Source organism: Alligator sinensis, unplaced genomic scaffold (genome assembly GCF_000455745.1).
Source record: "Alligator sinensis unplaced genomic scaffold, ASM45574v1 scaffold516_1, whole genome shotgun sequence".
NCBI lineage: Eukaryota > Metazoa > Chordata > Crocodylia > Alligatoridae > Alligator > Alligator sinensis.
In genome coordinates this window covers 3,391,069-3,410,193 of record NW_005841957.1, presented here as the reverse complement: position 1 = coordinate 3,410,193, position 19,125 = coordinate 3,391,069, and the positions used below count along the sequence as shown (strand labels likewise).

The 19,125-nt window shown below is 40.4% G+C and overlaps 1 protein-coding gene across 7 annotated transcripts in view; it reads right to left on the bottom strand.

The window, feature by feature from the left end:
• AASDH (aminoadipate-semialdehyde dehydrogenase) overlaps positions 1–19,125 on the bottom strand; it is a 34,220-nt gene that overhangs the window by 1,804 nt on the left and 13,291 nt on the right. For 5 of the 7 annotated variants that reach the window (XM_006020535.3, XM_025200146.1, XM_014518469.2 and 2 more), the window contains 9 exons: positions 16,459–16,565; positions 15,307–15,479; positions 10,980–11,172; positions 10,221–10,339; positions 8,620–9,433; positions 7,206–7,369; positions 6,446–6,571; positions 5,212–5,343; positions 1,399–4,010 (listed from right to left, as the gene is read on the bottom strand). In XM_006020535.3, coding sequence (XP_006020597.1) covers positions 3,561–4,010; positions 5,212–5,343; positions 6,446–6,571; positions 7,206–7,369; positions 8,620–9,433; positions 10,221–10,339; positions 10,980–11,172; positions 15,307–15,479; positions 16,459–16,565 — 2,278 coding nt within the window. In that variant the 3' untranslated portion in view covers positions 1,399–3,560. Of the gene's footprint in view, positions 1–1,398; positions 4,011–5,211; positions 5,344–6,445; positions 6,572–7,205; positions 7,370–8,619; positions 9,434–10,220; positions 10,340–10,979; positions 11,173–15,306; positions 15,480–16,458; positions 16,566–19,125 lie in introns of those variants that run through there. The other 2 variants (XM_025200147.1, XM_014518470.2) reach the window with 2 other exon arrangements.

Below are 19,125 nucleotides of genomic sequence, written 5' to 3'. Positions count from 1 at the left end.
TAGGGAAAGTGGGAGCTTAGGCCAGTTGTGAAGGTAACTAAAAGCAGCAAGTCAGGATTAATGAACTGAACTGAAGGCACAGGTGTCCTGAAGAGCATACATTTACAGAGTAAGCATAGGTGGTATTATGCACAGCAAAATGTACCAACCTACCAAACATCATTGGACACATTTACAGCACACGCAAAACATAGTTGTCATTATGAATGATCTTAAAGTAAAGCAGAGTCTTTTCAAATATAATGGTATCTAGTGTACTAATGGAACTGTATTCAGACTATGTACAGTGCTCATTACGAAACATTTCTTAAAGTCTACATGTTCAGTGACATTTCATGTAAAATCAACACAAAAATTTGCACTAAATACCAATGAAGTGTTACTTTGCTTTAGCTTTGTTGCAGCCATTTCTGAACAAATTGTTGGAATAATGTAAAAAAAATGTTACTACTAAATTTATTTAAGACAGCAAAAATGTTTTAAGAACTAAATAAACCACTATGTAGTATACTGTCTTTCAATTTTTTTGTAACTTACTTATACACACAAAATACCATTTCTTCAGACAAGGTTATATATGATTAACTTCTTTGTTCATATAGTTATGTATAAAACTATACACAAAATGTATAATTGTGGGGTATCTGTTGTGTACTTTTTTAAGTTTTCAAATGTTTTAAAGTGCAATTGTTTATTATACTAATGTCATTTTAATTGCTATTAAATTATAATCCAGACAAAATTATCTGATGATGTATGTATTCAGTGTCTCCTTTTGTTAACAGTGTAGGTCGGGGTTTCTTTATAAATAGAATTTTTAGTGCTGCAAGTGTATTGCTATGTGTTTTTACCAACAATAAAACCAAGTAACATGATCTATGATGAAGGGATACATTCAGCGTAATTTCTATTTTATTTTCAATTTTGGTTGTCAGATTTTAATGTAAATGGTCTAGTACTGGAAAAGAATGTTCTATTTCAATAAAAAAATCTACAAATACTTCTGTAGCTTTGAAGGTGCTTAATGCATTAAAAAATACAATTTTTGTCACTGAAGTTAAGGGAATTCACATTTGCAGCTAGCAAATTCAATACTAGTTACTGAATTGGAAAAAGTGACAGTACAAAATTCATTTGCACAGAACCATTTTATTAGGTGTTCTTTAAGGGCTTCCAAGTAGTTACTACTACACGTTTCTTCATATTTGGACTTGAACAAGAGCTGATTTCACCATCAGGCAAGGATCCCATCCCATAATGGTGACTTATTTTGGCTCTGATCCAGCTAAGCTTTTAAGTTTATGCTTAAATTGTAAATACGGGAGCAGGCCTGTTGATTTCAATGGAACTTAAGCACTTTGCCCTCAATTCAGCAAACTATTCAACAAAGAAACTTGGTTTTGGATAATTGGGTTTATTTAGTTTATGCACAATACAAACAGGTCATTGTTCACTGTTGGTCTAAGTGGTAGAAGTTACTTATTATATCTCAAGCACATTCCTCAAATTGACAGCTCCAATGTATGGCCCCCAGGAGCCAAAGTAAAGGGCCAGATTCTGTTCCACCTATGGGGTATCTAGGAGCAATCCTCTTCCACTCTATTTAAGTCCCTGAAAAAAGTTAACCACAGAGGGTGCATGGGCCTCCTCCTGCTTGCTGCTTTTTGACACTTACACCTAAAGGTTTGATGAGGGCACATTACAAAAACAGGTACATTAACTTTTTTCAGGGACCAAAGATGGGTGGACAGGATAATACTTAGGCATGTTATAGATGGAATTGGATCTCATCCTAAATGTGAGATCTGAAGAAGTACTTGACACCTTACTGCCTGGTGGAATCCACTTTGCCAGGTTAGATGCCTAGCTTCCTTATACAATGTATTGAGAGAGGTAAGTGCCTTGGAATAGCATCTTCAGAAGCCAGCATACTGAGAGTGTCCACTCAGAAAACGACACAGGCATGTAAGCAACACAGCCTTCTGAGGAATGGGACTTAACTCCAGGTTGCAGAGTATGCATAGCTCCTGTTGAGACTCAGTCACAAGCTAGCTTGCAACTACCTTGGCCTTTTTTTCCACAAAAACACAATGGGAGGAGGCAGTGGGGCCAGTACCACCACAACCCTCCACCCCTTTTATCCAGCAGCCCAGTATTTAAGAGTACCATGCTGGAGAGAGCCAAGTTCTACCCCTTCTCTGCCTGCAGGGACATCAATCCATATCTCCCATCTTCTAAATGAATGTTTTAGTCACGGGGTTCAAGGATTATTTAATTCTGAGGGGGACAATGGTAAAGGGCTCTCAATACCTCCTGTCAATCCTTCTGTGCTTTGCATAAAAGTAAGTATTCTGTAAGACAGCATGTGGGAGAATGACCTTACACACTAACAGTTAAGGCACACGGACATGGAGCGATCTAGGCTTAAAAAGAATAATGAATGTGAAATACTTAACTTTTCACTGTAGTAGGAAATAAAAGGTTCCATTTCACCCCAGGTAAGTTGCCCTAACCACTATTCTAGTCTTGCCCTCTCGCACAAAATTGAAAGCTATGCAAAGCAAACCAGCATTAACAAGGATTAACTGACTAGGGCCTTTAACTTACCAGGAATTTGGAGCCTTTGGACATGCCATTCCTTATCTTTTATGCTTTTTTCAATTTCCTTGCCAGTCAGAAGAATGAATAAGCTTTTATTTATGCTTTCACAATGGTTTGAAGCATCAGTACTAAGCACTTCATGTAGTGAATACATCTTGAATTTTAATAAAAAAGTTAGTTTGAAAGCAGTTTCTGTATTATGTATTTAAAAACAAGCTTGTGTCACTGTATAGAACCAAAGACTCGATATTACTCTGCACGATAAGTTCCACAGGCAGCGCAATGTTGGCTGGATTCATGAAGACATCACTTCCCATAGTCAACATAGCACTGCCTGCAGAACCCTTGGTATAGGCACAGCCACACTGGCAGAAAGTGCATCAGGGTGGTAGACCTTCTGCTGTTCAAGGGAGCTTGTGCAGCTTGAGCAACAAGTTTCCTTTTGTTGACAGGGCCTAGTCACCACAGAAAATCCTACTGTATTTAATGTAGCAAAAGTTCAAGGGGTACAGACATAGATAGCCTCAGTTTATTTAGATTCCTCTGGCAGGATTAACCTTCCTAGATGAAACAAAGTAATTCTTCAGGCATATATTAGAATATTAATATATATTAGAATATGAATTCTAGATGGTATGCAGTTACAGGACTGATTCCTTGCTCTGGTAAGTCTGTGCTTGGTGCAAAGGAAGATAAATGGATTTAAAAATCAACTTTGCAGTCTCTGGATCCTGGGCTGGTCTGTATCAACTTGGATTCCAGACCAATACAGAGCAACCCTCTGCTACTCTCACTTTTTATGGCTGTGAGAGAAGCCACATAAGTACATGCATGCATTTTCACCTAGCCCAGGTAAGACATTGTTAAAAAACTGCTATCTACGCAGTTTTCAAAAACAGACAGTTGTACAATGTTAAACAAAGACCATGATGTAGCCAGCATCTTGCAAGTGAAGGTGCTTAACGTGCATTCAAAAAACAACTGTTAAGTGGAGCATTTAGCACATCTTTGCTGTTCCTAATTTTTTCAGCTATAAACAAATCTAGGCAATAAACATAATCATTTCTACAGCCAACAATAAGCCTTTCCCCACACACTACAGGGGAAGAGAATACCTCTCCTGGGAGTTTATGGATACCCTCTACCATGCCATTCTTTGCATTCAGGAGCCACACATTGCCATCTGTAGACACTGCTGCCAGGAATGCTTCCCTCTCCAAGTCATGACTATGGAAAACAAATGGAGTTGCGTATACACTTGAAGTGGTTTTAAATTTCCACAGTAAATTACCTTCCATATTACAGCTGTAGATAAAGCAGTCATGGGAGCCAAAAAATATTTCTTGCTTAGTTAAGCTTGAGATGCATGGGGATGAAAAGATTGGTCCATTGGTGGAAAACTGCCAAACCTACAGAACAGCATTAAAAAAAATGAACATTCCATTACTGAAGGTTGTACATGTTGCCAACGATACATCTTTAACTTCTACAGACAGGATGTTGACCAAAGAGGGAAATGTATGGAATCACTTTGTTTCAGAGCATAGTGAGAATACAAAGCTAGAGAATACTTACCACACCTATACATGAACCAACCAAATATAGAGAAAATGCCCAAACACTGACCTATAAATCAACTGCCTGCATGGAGATGGCTGTAAGGAAACATAACCAATACTTTAAGACTATTAAAGCTTGTAGAGCCTTTGTAAAACATCTGTTATACTAATATCTTAGTGCTTCCACATCTCTTCCCATCAACCATACAGCAAATCTTTCTTCTCATTTTGTTGGTGCTGTGCAGACTCTTAACCTCCATTTCAGAATACAAGCAGCACCTTTTACTACAAAGATGACGCTTATGAATTGTGAGGCACACTGTGGTTAGAAAAAACAGCAGCTCAGAGAGTGTTAACAACAGAAGTGAAACCTGAGATACAATAATCACTAAGACAATAAAAGTCTTCCCACTGCAGCTAAGAAAACCTGACATGTATTTTGTGGCCAGGATCTTTTATCAGAGATAAAGTAGGAGTTATGCACACACTAACACAAGTATGTCTGCCACAACAGGAACATATTGATTGACAACATTATAAACATTTTAGTGAAACCAATTCTAAGCAGCAAGGTATCTTTACTGAACACACCTGGAAGAAGGAACATGACTTAAAAGCACTACTACTTTAAATCCTGCTGTGTCCATGACATCTTCCAGTTGAACTGAAATCAAAATGAAGTATCCACCCCCTAACACCACACTCACTCAATACCCATGTTAAAATATCTGTATGTGAACCAAGATCCTCAGGAATTTATATGTGCATTATGAATTATGAGCCCTGGGATTCTGGGGCTATTTCTTGTTGTGCCTCTGAGCTTGCGGATAAACTTGGCCAAACATCTTGCTTTCTCTGTATTCCAATTAGCTGTTCTGTAAAATGAGTACACTGTGACTCAGATGGCAGGTGTCAGAGCTACTGTATGTTTATCACTGAATCCTCAAGACAACTGTTACATGACTAAGCTTTATTAATAAAAATCTAATCCAAAATTTTGTGATGAAAGCAAGAAAAAGCACCGCTAAATAAATCGACAAAGGCTTTTTACCTTTTCACCAGAGTGACTAAAGCAGTACAGATTTCCATCCACACATCCGACACAGACGTACTGAGCATTGCAGTGTGGGGAAGAGAAGAGAGGTTTTCCACAGGAGCTTTTCCAGATTTTACCCCCTGTGTCCTGTGAATGATAAAGTGTAATACATGTAACTTGATGCAAAATACTGCAAACCTAAAAGGCAAATCATTGCTCTTGTAACTGGGCTGGGACTAGGAATATCCACAAGGAGAAGAGGGTTCAAGGAAGCAATGATCCCTGGGAAGAGGCTTGGATGCTTTTGGGAAGTGGTTTGGATGCTTTTGGGGAAGTTTATAGTAGTAGGTGCCAAAAATGGTGAAGGGCTGGTTTTGGAGGGCTTCATGTGGGTGGATGATGGATTGCAGGGCCTGTTGCAAATGGTGGCAAAGCAGAGAGAGCCACAATGATATGGGGTGCTAGAGTTGATACAACAGGAGAAATGAAATAATTTTTCTTTTTTTTAAATGTCTTGCTCAAGACATTTTGCAAATTTTTCTTCAGCCAGTTGGACAAAACCAAGCAGTCCCCTTCATGCCCAATGGTTTAACAGATATTTCCCAAATCTCTATTACTTGTCCTGAGTACTACTCCCAGAAGTTAACTCCTTGCAGTTAACCAGAAATTAACTCCTTGCAGGCCACACTTTGCCCAACATGTGGTCTTGGGCAAGCAGCAAGGCCTCTGCTCCTTATGTTTCTATGCTCAAAATAGGGGTGGTAATATTTTTCTCCTTCTCAACAGAAGTGAGATTCTTAAATGAAAAAGACTGTCATGATAAAGCAGGGCCATCCAACTTTTAACCAGCTGGCGGCTACACACCACATGGGCTACACAACCACAAGCCACAGGCACCCCCATGCTGCACTGTGCTGCTTAAGCACCACAGTCCCCACCCTCAGATCCTTGAATGTGTGCTCCCCTGGTGCCTTGGGCTGCGCTGCACCACCCACCCCCTGCGGTGGAAGCAGGAAGCAGAAGCCAGAGGAAGGAGTGATGGGAGGAGCTATAGTCAATTGAAGCCCAAAAACAACAAATTAACTCCTTGCAGGGTGCACACAACAGAGGGGGTGCAAGTTAGACAGGCCTGCTATAAGGCATGACCTTGCAGTTCTTACTAAAGCAAAACTACTCCGAACTACAGAAGGTCTCTTGGCTGAATAAGATACTTAGGTTTGGGACCAGAGATAGCAGGAAAAGTACATACTGGATTTACAGCCAGTAAACATCCTCTTAGTGTAGCAATATACAAGTGATGAGGCAACAGGCTTAGACAAGGAGAAGCAAACACAGCTCCACCCTCACAGTGCAACTTCCAGATGCACTCCTCTTTCTGTCAACAGAAGAAAAATATAAATAAGAATTTATACTATCTGATAACTGGGAGTTAAAAGGTCAGGATGGTATTTCCAAGAGCTCTCAAATGTAAATGTTCTCTCAAAAAGTAGGTTTATTTAGGAAATGCTACTTAAGGGAATATTACTATTCATCATCACTTGAAGTAAGAGTTTCTTCTCCCACAGAGCTAAATATTGGAAACTCAGCAATTACATATGCAACATACTTACCAATATCACTTTCTTTCTCCCTGAACACACACTTAAAGAAGTCTACACCATCTCAAACTGTGGAACTATTATAAGTTGCTAACACAGGGTGTGCACAATCAAGTCTGGAATTAAGCAGGTTGGGAAAATTTAGTGACGGGGGTGTTGCTCTAACCCAATGTTAGCAACACTGGGAGCACATTACGGAAGACTGCCAGAAGTGTTTTATTACCATGTTATCTAATCCCACTTCAAAGCAGCAATTTTAGCTCACCGTTTAGAGTATCTGTGGCAGGTGATTGTCCACTTATGCTAGTGCTCTCATGGTTGCTAATTCTATAGACCTTCAGCTGGTGCTACTTTAGATAAGGCCTAGAGCAGATAGTTTACATTTAAGGTTAGTTAAAAGTGACTTCTTACATAAATATCCAAAGCATATACATGCTGATCATGTGATCCAACGTAGATTAGTCCAGTAGAAGGATCTAGAGCTGCAGAGCTTTTCACAGCATCCTCAGTGGTAAACACCCAGTGTGTTTCCCCATTATTGCTTCTAAGCACATACACTAAACCACTGTAACCTCCTGTATAAAATGAAATGTAATAGGGTGAGGGGGGAAAAAAAGGATTTGCATCAGTTGCACCTGCACCACTGGTGGTGAAAAAAATAGGTTGACTTACCACTATATTTCCTAGCATTATTCAGTATTCAAGCTTTTGCTGACAATATTACCATACAGGTGCAATTAATATTAACTGCACACTGCATTCATTCCAAATCAAGTTTAAAGCTATGCCTTTTTCACCGCTCTTGCAATGCTATTACTGTGAAATTTGTTAGAGGAAAGCATGAGATATTAAACATGGAGGAGGAAGGCATGTTAATTAAATTACTAATATTCTCATTTATGCTTTTGGAAATAAAGACATAGAGACTTACTATGTTCAGTTTTGCTTAATAAAATCCAAGATACGATTCCAGGGATTATTTAGTTCCTAATACTACATCAGCAGATTTTTGTTACCTTCAGGTTAAACAGAAATCAATCAAAACACTTATCTAAAGACTAGTCACTTGTTTTGTGTAGAAATCAAAGCTAATTACACTTTTTAGACTTTAGAACTTAGAAATATACACATATCAGGGATGAACACATTTGTTAGAAAGATAACAGTATTTAATTACCCCGTCTTCACCTGATCAGATGATAAAAGTCCCCCTTGTTTTCATTAGATTAGTAATAAGTGACAAATTAAACATATGCAAGGCAGTTATAGAAACCTTGACATACAGCAACAACAAATTGCTTTCATATAGCAATTCAGACGCCATATACCAGTGGAATAGAGTATGAATCTACCAATACAAGTACCCCAAACTTGCTTTTTAATGGATTCTTTTTCAAAGAACTTAACTGGTTGAGTCATCAAAAACCTGTGCGCCATTTTTAAGCTCTTTAAAAAGAAAGATGCATCATGCTTCTTAAGCAGCCCAATAGTCAAATGCTAATTAAACCCTATAAAAATACCTGTACTCATTAATAGTTATCAGTACAGACCAATCAAGAAAAAGAACAAATCAACTGATGCCAATACTGGCACAAAAAAAAGGAACGAACTTAGATTACGATACATTAAGATGCCCTCCAATAATTCATTCTTGAAACTACTTCCTCTTTGTGTTCTCATTTATTTTCTGTAGTCGAGCTTTTGACTGAGGGGAAGAAAGGAGAGCTGACATTTACATACTGACAGAGATTAAATAAACTGTTTTAAAAATATTTAAATTTTAAAAGAGAAAAAGGATTAAAAATAGGAAGATTAAAATACGTACCAACAACAATGAAACTGCCACACTTTGACACACACGCAGAGGATTCAATGCGGTCTTCAAGAATTCTCTCCCATTTGATTTTTCCTGAGTCTAGATCAATTGCTTGCATTGCATGAGAATGAGACCCAATATATACAGTAGCAGACAGATCATCTGTTGCTGGTATTATAACCAATGGTGAGGCATCTACACATTTGCCAGTACAGGATGTCCATCTTACACCTATTAGAAACTTAGCTATTGGTACAGAATTGTCTTTTCCAGGAGATCCTTGTGGAGGACCTATTTCATCTGCTTTGCTGACATTTGTTAGATCACTTCGCCTCTCTTCAGTTTTCATTATATTAGAAATTACAGGTGAGGACAATGGTGATTGTCTTAATTTGGTTCTTGCCTGTCTCATATTACTTAGATTTATAAAAGACTTGGAGCAGTTCACACTGAACATATGACTTCCTCGACTTAGTGCAACAAATGAAATCAAACCTGCAGCAACAGTGATGTATCCTCTAGATTTAATGTTCACATGTTCTTCACAAGCCTCCTCTCCACTGCAGTCATTCAGTTTTCTTTTCATAGAGGTGTTAGGATTTTTAAGTTGGTCCTCACTTGGAAACACAGTTTTCAGAACAAGCCTGTAAACCTCAGCAATAGAACTGCTGAGAATAACTTCAAGGAGCCCAGGTATGACCTTGCCTACCATATTTTCAATCTCATCATGAAACCGTAGCGATTTTATAGAGTCTCCACCACTGTATAGGAACACTGAGTCTTTGGAAATGCTGAAAGGCTCATCTGGAAGACTTAGAATGGACTAGAGAAGAAGAGAAAATAATCTGTAAGGTACATGCAGAGGCACTAGAAGATTGGAGCAGGGAGCATGTCAAATGCTCAGAACTCCCACTGAAGGTAACAGGAACTAAAAGTGCTCAGCAACTTGCAGGATCATCGCTTTTTTATTTATTTATTTTTTTAAATGGGGGCCAGTCAAGGCCTATGGGCACACACAAATTTCAGCAATACTAATTGAATTTTATGTTCCAATTTTGCCCCCGACACTATTGCCACTGTATTGTAATGATAATGGTCTTATAAACATGTATTCATCACAGGAATCAATATACAGCAAAACCAGACAGTTCAAGACAGCGTCCCATCTATTTAACAAAGAAAATAAATTGAGCTTTCCAGTTCATAAAAAGGAACCTAGTACATAAATTCTAGTTATACAGTAGCTGCTTTGTTGAAAATCTCCATGCCCCAATTACTGGCTCCTTTTAGGGATATCTAATTTAGTATGAGAGGAAGCATTTAGAAACTGCTGACAGACTGTGTGTCAATAATTCATCCTATATACACTAACTGCTTACCACCATTACAGTCTGCAACTTCTTCTTATGGGGAAAAAAATAAATGACCCCCTCCTGGCTGTTACAGAGAAGCTGTATTTAAGTTCTAACTGAATGGATGGAGCAACAATGCTTAATGTAGGTATAGCAAGAATATTCTGTTGTGTTAGTCACACTTATTAAAACTGTTTAATTCCTGACACATGTATAATGATCCACTTACAGTGATAAAAAGGCCACTTAAAATACTACCTTCCATAAATGCTGCAATCTTTCCCACAATTCCTCTGCTCCGTTCAGCTTATTGTCACGCCTTATGGAGTTCAGATGGGCACTGTAAATCTTGTTCAGTTCAGATGTATTAATTTTACCTTCACAGAACAAGAAGGAAAGTAATTTTTCATTACTTTTTTAAAAGTTTATATTTCCAGATACATGCTGTGGTCCAAATACTCACCTCAGTTTCAGACTAGACTTTTTTTATTTGTACCCCTACTTTTTAAACTGATCAATTAGACCCACACAAAATGCCACCTATCTCTGGAAGAATGCACCTTATGACACATGCATAGCATTGCAAACACATATACCATGCCTGCTTCTTCCCCAACTAAAGACAGCTGTTTCACCACTAACTTAACAGGCAGAGGGACTGGCTGAGAATGAAATCTATGCATTTTTAACAGAACATTACTTCTATTGCTACTATTCAGTTCCAAAGAATATAAGGATTAAAATACATATTATATAAGAATGCAGTAAGAGTGTCAGATGTTGCAGAATTAGCTGTATATAACAGCAACGGTTATTACTAAGGGTCATATTAGAGCATGAAGCAATAACATAAGAATTAATAGTGGGTGCACTAGCTATCATTTCCTATTTTGGTCAAGATCCAGGAATAAATAAAAAGAGAGAAACATAATTAGCTTTTATGCAGCAGTTAAACTGAACTGAGAGGTGTGTATCAGCCTCTGCACTAAAAGGCATATGTCAAACCATTTCAATTACCATGTAATGTCAATGGCAAAGCTTCAATCAGCACAAGCTCATCTGGGACTGCATGAACTGGGAGACATTTCTGGAGTTCTTTAAAAGCATCTTCTTCTGCTAAATTGTCTTTGGGTACAACAACCAGGATTAATTTTCCCTGCTGATACCATATTACCGCACAGGCTTCCACCTGACAAAGACTTTCAGCAGCCTGCAATACAAGAATATTTGTCTTATTTGTTCTGAAGGGCAGTAAAAAGGCACAACAAATAAAAAAAGGAAGCATTATTCAATTTATGTTTTGTCACTGACAGCTACTGCAACTGCACAGCAAGTCATGAAAGTCCCACTACCCTTCCACTGTTTTTTGAAGTTATACAATAATTTAGCTCATGAGAAGTGTCAGGTGTCAGTACTGGCAAATTAATTTGTTTAAATCCATAGAACAACTATCACAGTTAGTGGCAAACAACTCAATGACCCATGCCAACATACCACAAGAACAATGCAGGAGCAACAGTGATAAAATTCACGCTGAACATTCATTCCTCCCAAGGATCGCATAGGAGAGGCCTATGTGCTACCAAAGACCTCAAGAATTATGCTGTCTGGAGTTTTCTACTCCTGATAGGGACACCCACGGTGGCACAGTCTATGGGTAATCTCAGCTTTTCCCATAGGAATGCTCATCGTGGAACTAAACTTTTACTACCCTCCTAGTGAGAAAATTCTTCTTAATATCTAACCTAAAAACTTCCCTTGCTGCAACTTGACACCGTTGCTCCTTGTTCTGTCATCTGCCACCATGGAGAACAGTTTCATAGATTCATAGAAGTAGGGTTGGAAGGGACCTTGTAGATCAAAGTCCGACCCCCTGCCTTGGGCAGGAGAGAAAACCGGGCTCAAATGACCCCAGACAGGTAGACATCAAGCCTCCTCTTAAGGACCCCCAGGGTAGGAGCCATCACCACTTCCCTTGGAAGTTGGTTCCAGATCTTAGCCGCCCTGACTGTGAAGTAGTGCCTTCGGATGTCTAGTCTAAACCGCCTTCGGATGTCTAGTCTATGTCTACTCTCTAACAATTTGTGGCCGTTATTCCTTGTTACCCCGGGGGGGAGGGAGGGGGGGGGGGGGAACAGGGTCTCTCCCAAACCCTGCTGGTCCCCCCTGGTGAGTTTATAGACGGCCACCAGGTCCCCCCCTCAGCCTTCTCTTGAGAAGTTTAGCTCCATCCTCTCTGGAACTCCCCTTAAGGTAATTAAAGGCTGCTATTAAATCCCCTCTCAGTCTTTTTTCTAGATTAAATAAGCCCAGTACCCTCAGCCTCTCCTCATACGTCATGTGCCCAAATCTCTTAACCATTTTTATTGCTCTCCACTGGACTCTCTCCAACTTGTCCACATCCTTTCTGTAGTGTGGTGCCTGAAACTGAACACAATAGTTTAGATGTGGCCTCACCAATGCTTAATAGAGGGGAATAATCACTTCCTTTGATCTGCTGGCAAAACTCCTACTGGTGGCTCATATTCAGCTTATTATCCACTGTAACCCCCAGGGTCCTTTTCTGCAGAGCTGCTGCCTAACAGTCAGCCTCCAGCCTGTACCAGCGCATGGGATTGCTCCATCCTAAGTGCAAGACTTTGCACTTGTCCTTGTTGAACCTCATGAGATTCCTTTTGGCCCAATCCTCCAATTTGTCTAGGTCACTATGAATCCTTGCCCTATCCTGCAGCGTATCTACTACTCCCCTCAGCTTGGTGTCATCTGCAAACTTGCTGAGGATACATTCTATGCCATTTTCCAGGTTGCTGATGAATACACTGAACAAAACTGGCCCCAAGGACTGACCCCTGGGGCACTCCACTTGATACTGGCTGCCAACTAGACATCAAGCCATTGAGCGCTACCCTTTGAGCCTGATGTTCGAGCCAGTTTTCTATCCACCCTACACAGTCCATGCATCCAACCTGTACTTCCTTAGCTTTCCTGTGAGAATGTTGTGGAAGACTGTATCAAAAGCCTTGCTAAAATCAAGGTATATCATATCCACCGGTCTCTCTGCATCAACAGAGCCAGTCACCTTGTCATAGAAGGCAAACAGGTTGGTCAGGCATGACATGCCCTGGTGTAACCATTTTGACTGTCTCCAAACAACTTCTTCTCCTCCTAGCACTTAGAAATGGATTCCTTGAGGATCTGCTCAATGACTTTTCCAGGACTGAGGTGAGGCTGACTGGTCTGTAGTTCCCTGGATGCTCCTTTTTCCCTTTCTTAAATATAGGCATTATGTTTGCCCTTTTCCAATCATCCAGGACCTCTCCTGATCACCATGAGTTTTCAAAGATGATGGCCTATGGCTGTAATCACATCAGCCAACTCCCTCAGCTCCCTTGGGTGCATCCCATATAGCCCCATGGACTTGTATATGTCTAAATAGTCCCTAACCTGTTCTTTCGCCACTGTTGGCTGCCCACCTCCTCCCCAAACTGGGCTGCCTGGTGCAGTAGTCTGGGAGCTGACCTTGCCTGTGAAGAAAGCGTTGATCACTACTTCAGCCTTTTCTGCATCCTCTGTTACAAGGTTGCCTCCCCTCTCCCGTAAGGGATGCACACTTTCCCTGATCCTCCTCTTGCTACCAACATACTTGTAGAAACCCTTCTTGTTATCCTTCTTGTCCCTTGTTAGCTGCAACTCCAATTGCGCTTTGGGCTTCCTACTTCATCCCTGCAAGCCCAGGCAATGCTCTTATACTCCTTCCCAGTTGTTTGTCCAAGTTTCCATTTCTTATAATCTTCCTTTTTGCGACTTAGTTTACTGAAGGGTTCCTGCTAAGCTAAGCTGAACTCCTGCCATACTTGTTAGTCTTTCTGCATGTCGGGATGGTTTGTTCCTGCACCCTCAATAAGTCTTTTTAAAGTACAGCCAGCTCTCCTGGACTCCTCTCCCCCTCAAACTGGCTTCCCAGAGGACCCTACCCATGAGTTCCCCGAGTGAATCAAAGTCTGTTTTTCTGAAGTTCAGGTTCCTTACTCTGCTGCTCTCTATCCTTCCTTTCCTCAGGATCCTTAATTCAATTTTTTCACGGTCACTGCTGCCAAAGTTGCCATCCACTACTACATTCCCCACCAATTCTTCCCTATTTATGAGCAGCAGGTCAAGAAGAATACAGCACCTAGTTGGCTGCTCTACCAGTTGCACAAGGAAGTTGTCCCCAACACTCTCCAAAAACTTCCAGGATTGCCTGGGCACTGGTGTATTGCCCTCCCAGCAGATACCAGGGCAACTGATGTCCCTCATGAGAACCAGGGCTTGTGCCTGGGAAACTTCCACTAGCGGTCTGAAGAAACCTTCATCCACAACTTCCTCCTGGTCTGGTTGTCTATAGCAGAACCCCACCACAACATCACCCTTGTTGCTCTCCCCTCTAACTTTAACCCAGAGACTTTCAACAGGCCTATCTATAGTTTCATACTGGGGCTCTGAGACATCATATAGCTCTTTTACATGAAGTGCAACTCCTCCTCCTCCTCCTCTTCCTTGCCTGTCCTTCCTGAACAGTTTGTACTCATTGATGACAATGCTCCAGTAATACAAGCTACCCCATCAAGTCTCTGTTATTCGAATCACGTCATAGTTCCATGACTGTGCAAGGACTCCCAATTGTTCCTGCTTGTTTCCCAGACTCTGTGCATTTGTGTACAGGCACCTGAGGTAACTAGCCGATTGCCCCGATTTCTCAGGAAGTATGAGAGCACCTCCCGTTGCCCATCCTGCTTGCTCTTCTTCCAGGTCTCCCACTTCCCCACTTACCTCAAGGCTTTAGCCTCCATCCCCCAGTGAACCTAGTTAAAATCCCTCCTCACTAAGTTAGCGAGCCTGTCTGCGAAGATGCTCTTCCCTCTCTTTGTGAGGTGGATTCCATCTCTTCCCAGCAATCCTTCTTCTTGGAAGAACATCCCATGGTCAAAGAAGCCAAATCCCTGCTGGCAACACCATCTGTACAGCCAGGTATTGATTTGCAGGATGCACCTATTCCTGCCCGGGCCCTTTCCCTTGACCGTAAGGATTAAAGAGAACACAACCTGAGCTCCAGACCCCCTTACCCTTGCACCCAGAGCCCTGTAGCCACTTTTAGGCAACTAAATCATGTGACAAAGTTTTCTAAAGTGCACAGCACCCAAATGAAAGCTGATGCATGCTGAGTAAAACCTAGCCCTGAAGTTCAACTCAGTCACATAAATTCTAGAACTTAGTTGCTGATGCACAAACAACTGTAGTTTTGTATACACAGTGACTAGTTTTTCATCTCTTCTATGCCTTATTACAAATGTTGCATGCACCACACCTGTTGAATACATTCAATATCAAGACGTTTGCCGTGACGTTTAATCTGGCTGTCCTTCCGCCCCAGGAAAAACATCTCTGCACCTTTCACTCTCACAAAGTCTCCGGTTTCTCTCATTGTACCCAAAGGAACAGTGACTTCATCATCAAGAAAACAAATCCGTTCTTTACCACCTGGAGAAAAAAGATTTTGACTATGTATATTCAATTTTAAAAACAGTAATATATAATATTGAAATATATATATATATATATATATATATATTTTCAACATTAAAACAGTATAAATATGAAATTATGATGGCACTCATATGTCAAGAAGTTGGAAGTATTAAAAAGACTTAGCAAGTTAATAATAACACTTTGCTTAATAAGGAAAGGCAATAACAACTATTGGAACTAAACTTCTGAAAGCCAAATGGCTGCTACAGTTAATTCAACTGGCACCATAAAGTAATTTCAATACATATGATGCCAAATGGAAGGAGGAATAAAACATTAAAACAAAATTACTTTGTACGAAAAATACTACTAATATATTGTTCATTAATTTGGTTTCTCTAAATGTGCCTACACTGCTAGATATGTGGTAATCTCTGCAAACCCATGTGGCCCATGCCATTACAGGGTGTAATGGCAGTCTGCAGAGCAGTTCTCTAAGTCCGATTTAGCTTTATTTATTTTTTTTAAAGAGTATCAGAATTTTTGTTTCTTGGGCTATCTTTAATTAAACAGAACTAGGCAGATCTCTGCTGACAAAGCCTCTGGAGTTTAGATTTTCTTACCACTGAAGAATGTGTGATACTACTGAAGACAGTTTTAAATTTTAAAAGTACAATGGCTTTAAACTCATATATTAATACCCAATTGTATGAAACAAAAATTATGAGTCGAAGCAGATTTTCTTTTACAAAAATCAATCAATCAGTAGCTAACCTAATGCTCTGTTTAAATATTGTGTAACCTATATACTATTTTCCTTCAGGGCATTATTGAACATGAAATATTTTCTCCAATAATAAATTATTTCACTGCACATCTTAAGAGTATTTTGTTACACAGGCAATCTCCCTCTAGAAAACAAAATTCATAGCATGTGCAAGATGGTTTTCCAAACCCAATCAATTAAGAATAATAACAAATAGAAAATGACCTATAAATACTTGACCCTCGCCTTCTAGAACTGTAGAACCACTAGCATCTCTGACCTCAACTGTAGTTCCCAGCAGCGGTGATCCCAGTGGTACAGAGGAATCAGCTCTAAATATATTTAAAAAGATAAATAAAATAAAATAAAATAAAAGTTTTTTTCTTTGAACAGGGAAAAAAAAAACAGAACAGGGTACAGACATTGCAGGAAAAAGCTCCATGTTATAGTTAACAAACAAACCACCAGCATCTTTCTACAGAGGTTCCACTTTACATGAACAATTAGACAAGTTTTTTTTAAAGCTGTAAGCACTACTGAAAACAAGTTTCATTAATATGTACCAAAAAAAGCAGCTGAAGATTACTTCTGGGACACAGCATATTTTCTTTTTCAAAAGAAAATAAAACATTAAGTTGTCAGACACTGAAAAGCTTTAATGTGAAAGGGGACAAGGAGACTCCACTTAGCTTATTCCTCACAATGTTACCCCAGGCTTCTACCTAGCCATACTCCTTCAACTCCTTGCCACTTCCTGACTGCAATTCTGATCCACAAATTAAACTCTTGCTGACTAAATAAAAAAGCAGCTCCCAAAAGCAGCAAAGTGTACCTTTGCCCCAAACAAGCACATCCTCCTACTTTCTCGCTCCTATTCTGCTGCAGCAACACGCAACTTGGTGATTGTGTTCAAAGTTTAACTCAAATAAATGAGAGAAGAAATATTAAAGATTCAACATTTCCTCTCTTACAATTTATAATCTAAAGGTGATTTTTTTCTGTTTTTACCAAGTCATGTATAAACATCATAAAACCGTAACAAAGGATCCAGACTTCCTTCCCCTTTTCAATTTACCTTTAAATAACTTGGGGTTGGAGTCTTAGCTGTACCCAGAATGGGTAAAACACACATGAAGGAGGACTAAGAGCCACAGAGCTTGATCCTTTGCCGCCTTTTTTCTTGGTCTCTTTTCTGCTTGTAAGCTAAGGCTGCATTAAATTTCACTGGTTGATTGCGAGCCAATGAGACTAGAACACAGCAGACATCAATCACACTCACAACACTGGTATCTGCAGGTATGCTATAGGAGCTTTTTAAGTCATTCTCTGTTATACGTGGGAGCAAGGAGCATCAAAGATTTGCCAACCTTTGCATTGCTAGGGTAACATACAAAGAATTGGGGGTAAAATCTTGAAAGAAATTATAAATGTTCCTAATTTATGGATAGCTTCTTAAACAGAACTGAAAACTATTGGAGTTACCTCTGAAGCACAGGACTGTAGTAAAGCACTAAGAATTCCTAAAGTACCTGGTCATGAATGACAGGATTTGCATCACACTAATGGGTGTACCCCTATTGGTACACTAAAACAGAAAGAATATTATATCACACTTAAGAGATCCAGAAAGTCATTAGCAATGCATTATACGTCACAATATATTGAGGATGTTACTTAATTATGTAATGCTAAACAACCATACTCCAATCAACTAGAGTTGGCTCTAATCAGTGCAGCTGTTAGGTGTTCCAGTGTATTTACTTATTCTTTACTATTGTGGGTACTGTACTATAACAAAGGTGGATGGATTTGCCTCCAGGGAAAAGCTTGTCAGGCTGTGTGCTCTCCTTGGCCACCTACTGGCAAAGGAGGATCAATGCAGCTTGGAAGAGCTCTGTGTAAAGGGCTCTTTTGTCTTGAATTCTGCCTCAAATTAATCAGGATCACTTTAAATGAGATGCCTGTTTACAGGCCAGGTAAAATCAATAGGACCTTTAGCTGAATAGCAAGTTATTGTAAAATGTGAGGAAAGGTAGAAGAACTGGACCCAACTCCTGTGTGTCTCAGTGCATACCCATAAAGTAGGAATAAAATTGCTTTGCCTGTTTAGTAAAGCAATTTGACTGATAAGCACTAAGTGTTGTCAGCTCTTCACTGGATGTGAAAAACATGGGGTGAAAGGGGGAAACCTCATCTTGGATTCAAGTGTTGGCCTGGGGCTGGCCTGGGCCAGGCAGTGGCTATGGCTGTAGCTACCAGACCTGTTGCTGCTGCTGCTGCCTGGCTGAAGCTAGGGTGGCTTGAGGTGGTTTGTGGTGGGGGCATGGGGAATGTGGGGGAGACCATGCAACAGCAGGGAAGCCGATCTGGGCCCAGGGCCAAAGCTGAATCTGCAGCTACCACCTGCCCCAGGCCGGGCCCAGAGCTGCCACTGCTGATATTGCCTGGCTGGGGCTAGGGCCAGAGCTGGAGCCACTGTGTACTCCACAAAGAGCCAAAGCTGGGGCAGAGCCAACTCCAGGGGAGGGAAGGGAGAGGTAAATGGGTATTCTGCATTGGTTTTTCACCAGTCCCAAGGAACCGCCCTGCTCAACATGGTATGGGATGGTCAGGGTGAGGGAGAACTGTTACCCTACATCACTGTAGACCATGTAAAGGAACACCTTTAGAGGCTAGACACCTTCAAGTAAGCTGGCCCAGACAGTTTACAACCCAGGGTACACTTAAGGAGCTGGCAGGCATCATAGCTCAGCCACTGGCACGGATCTTCAAGAACTCATGGCACTCAGGTGAAGTGCCCAAAGATTGGAAAAAGGCCAATGTGGTGCCTATCTTCAAGGAAGGGAGGAAAGTAGATCTGGGGAACTACAGGCCTATTAGCCTGACTTTTAT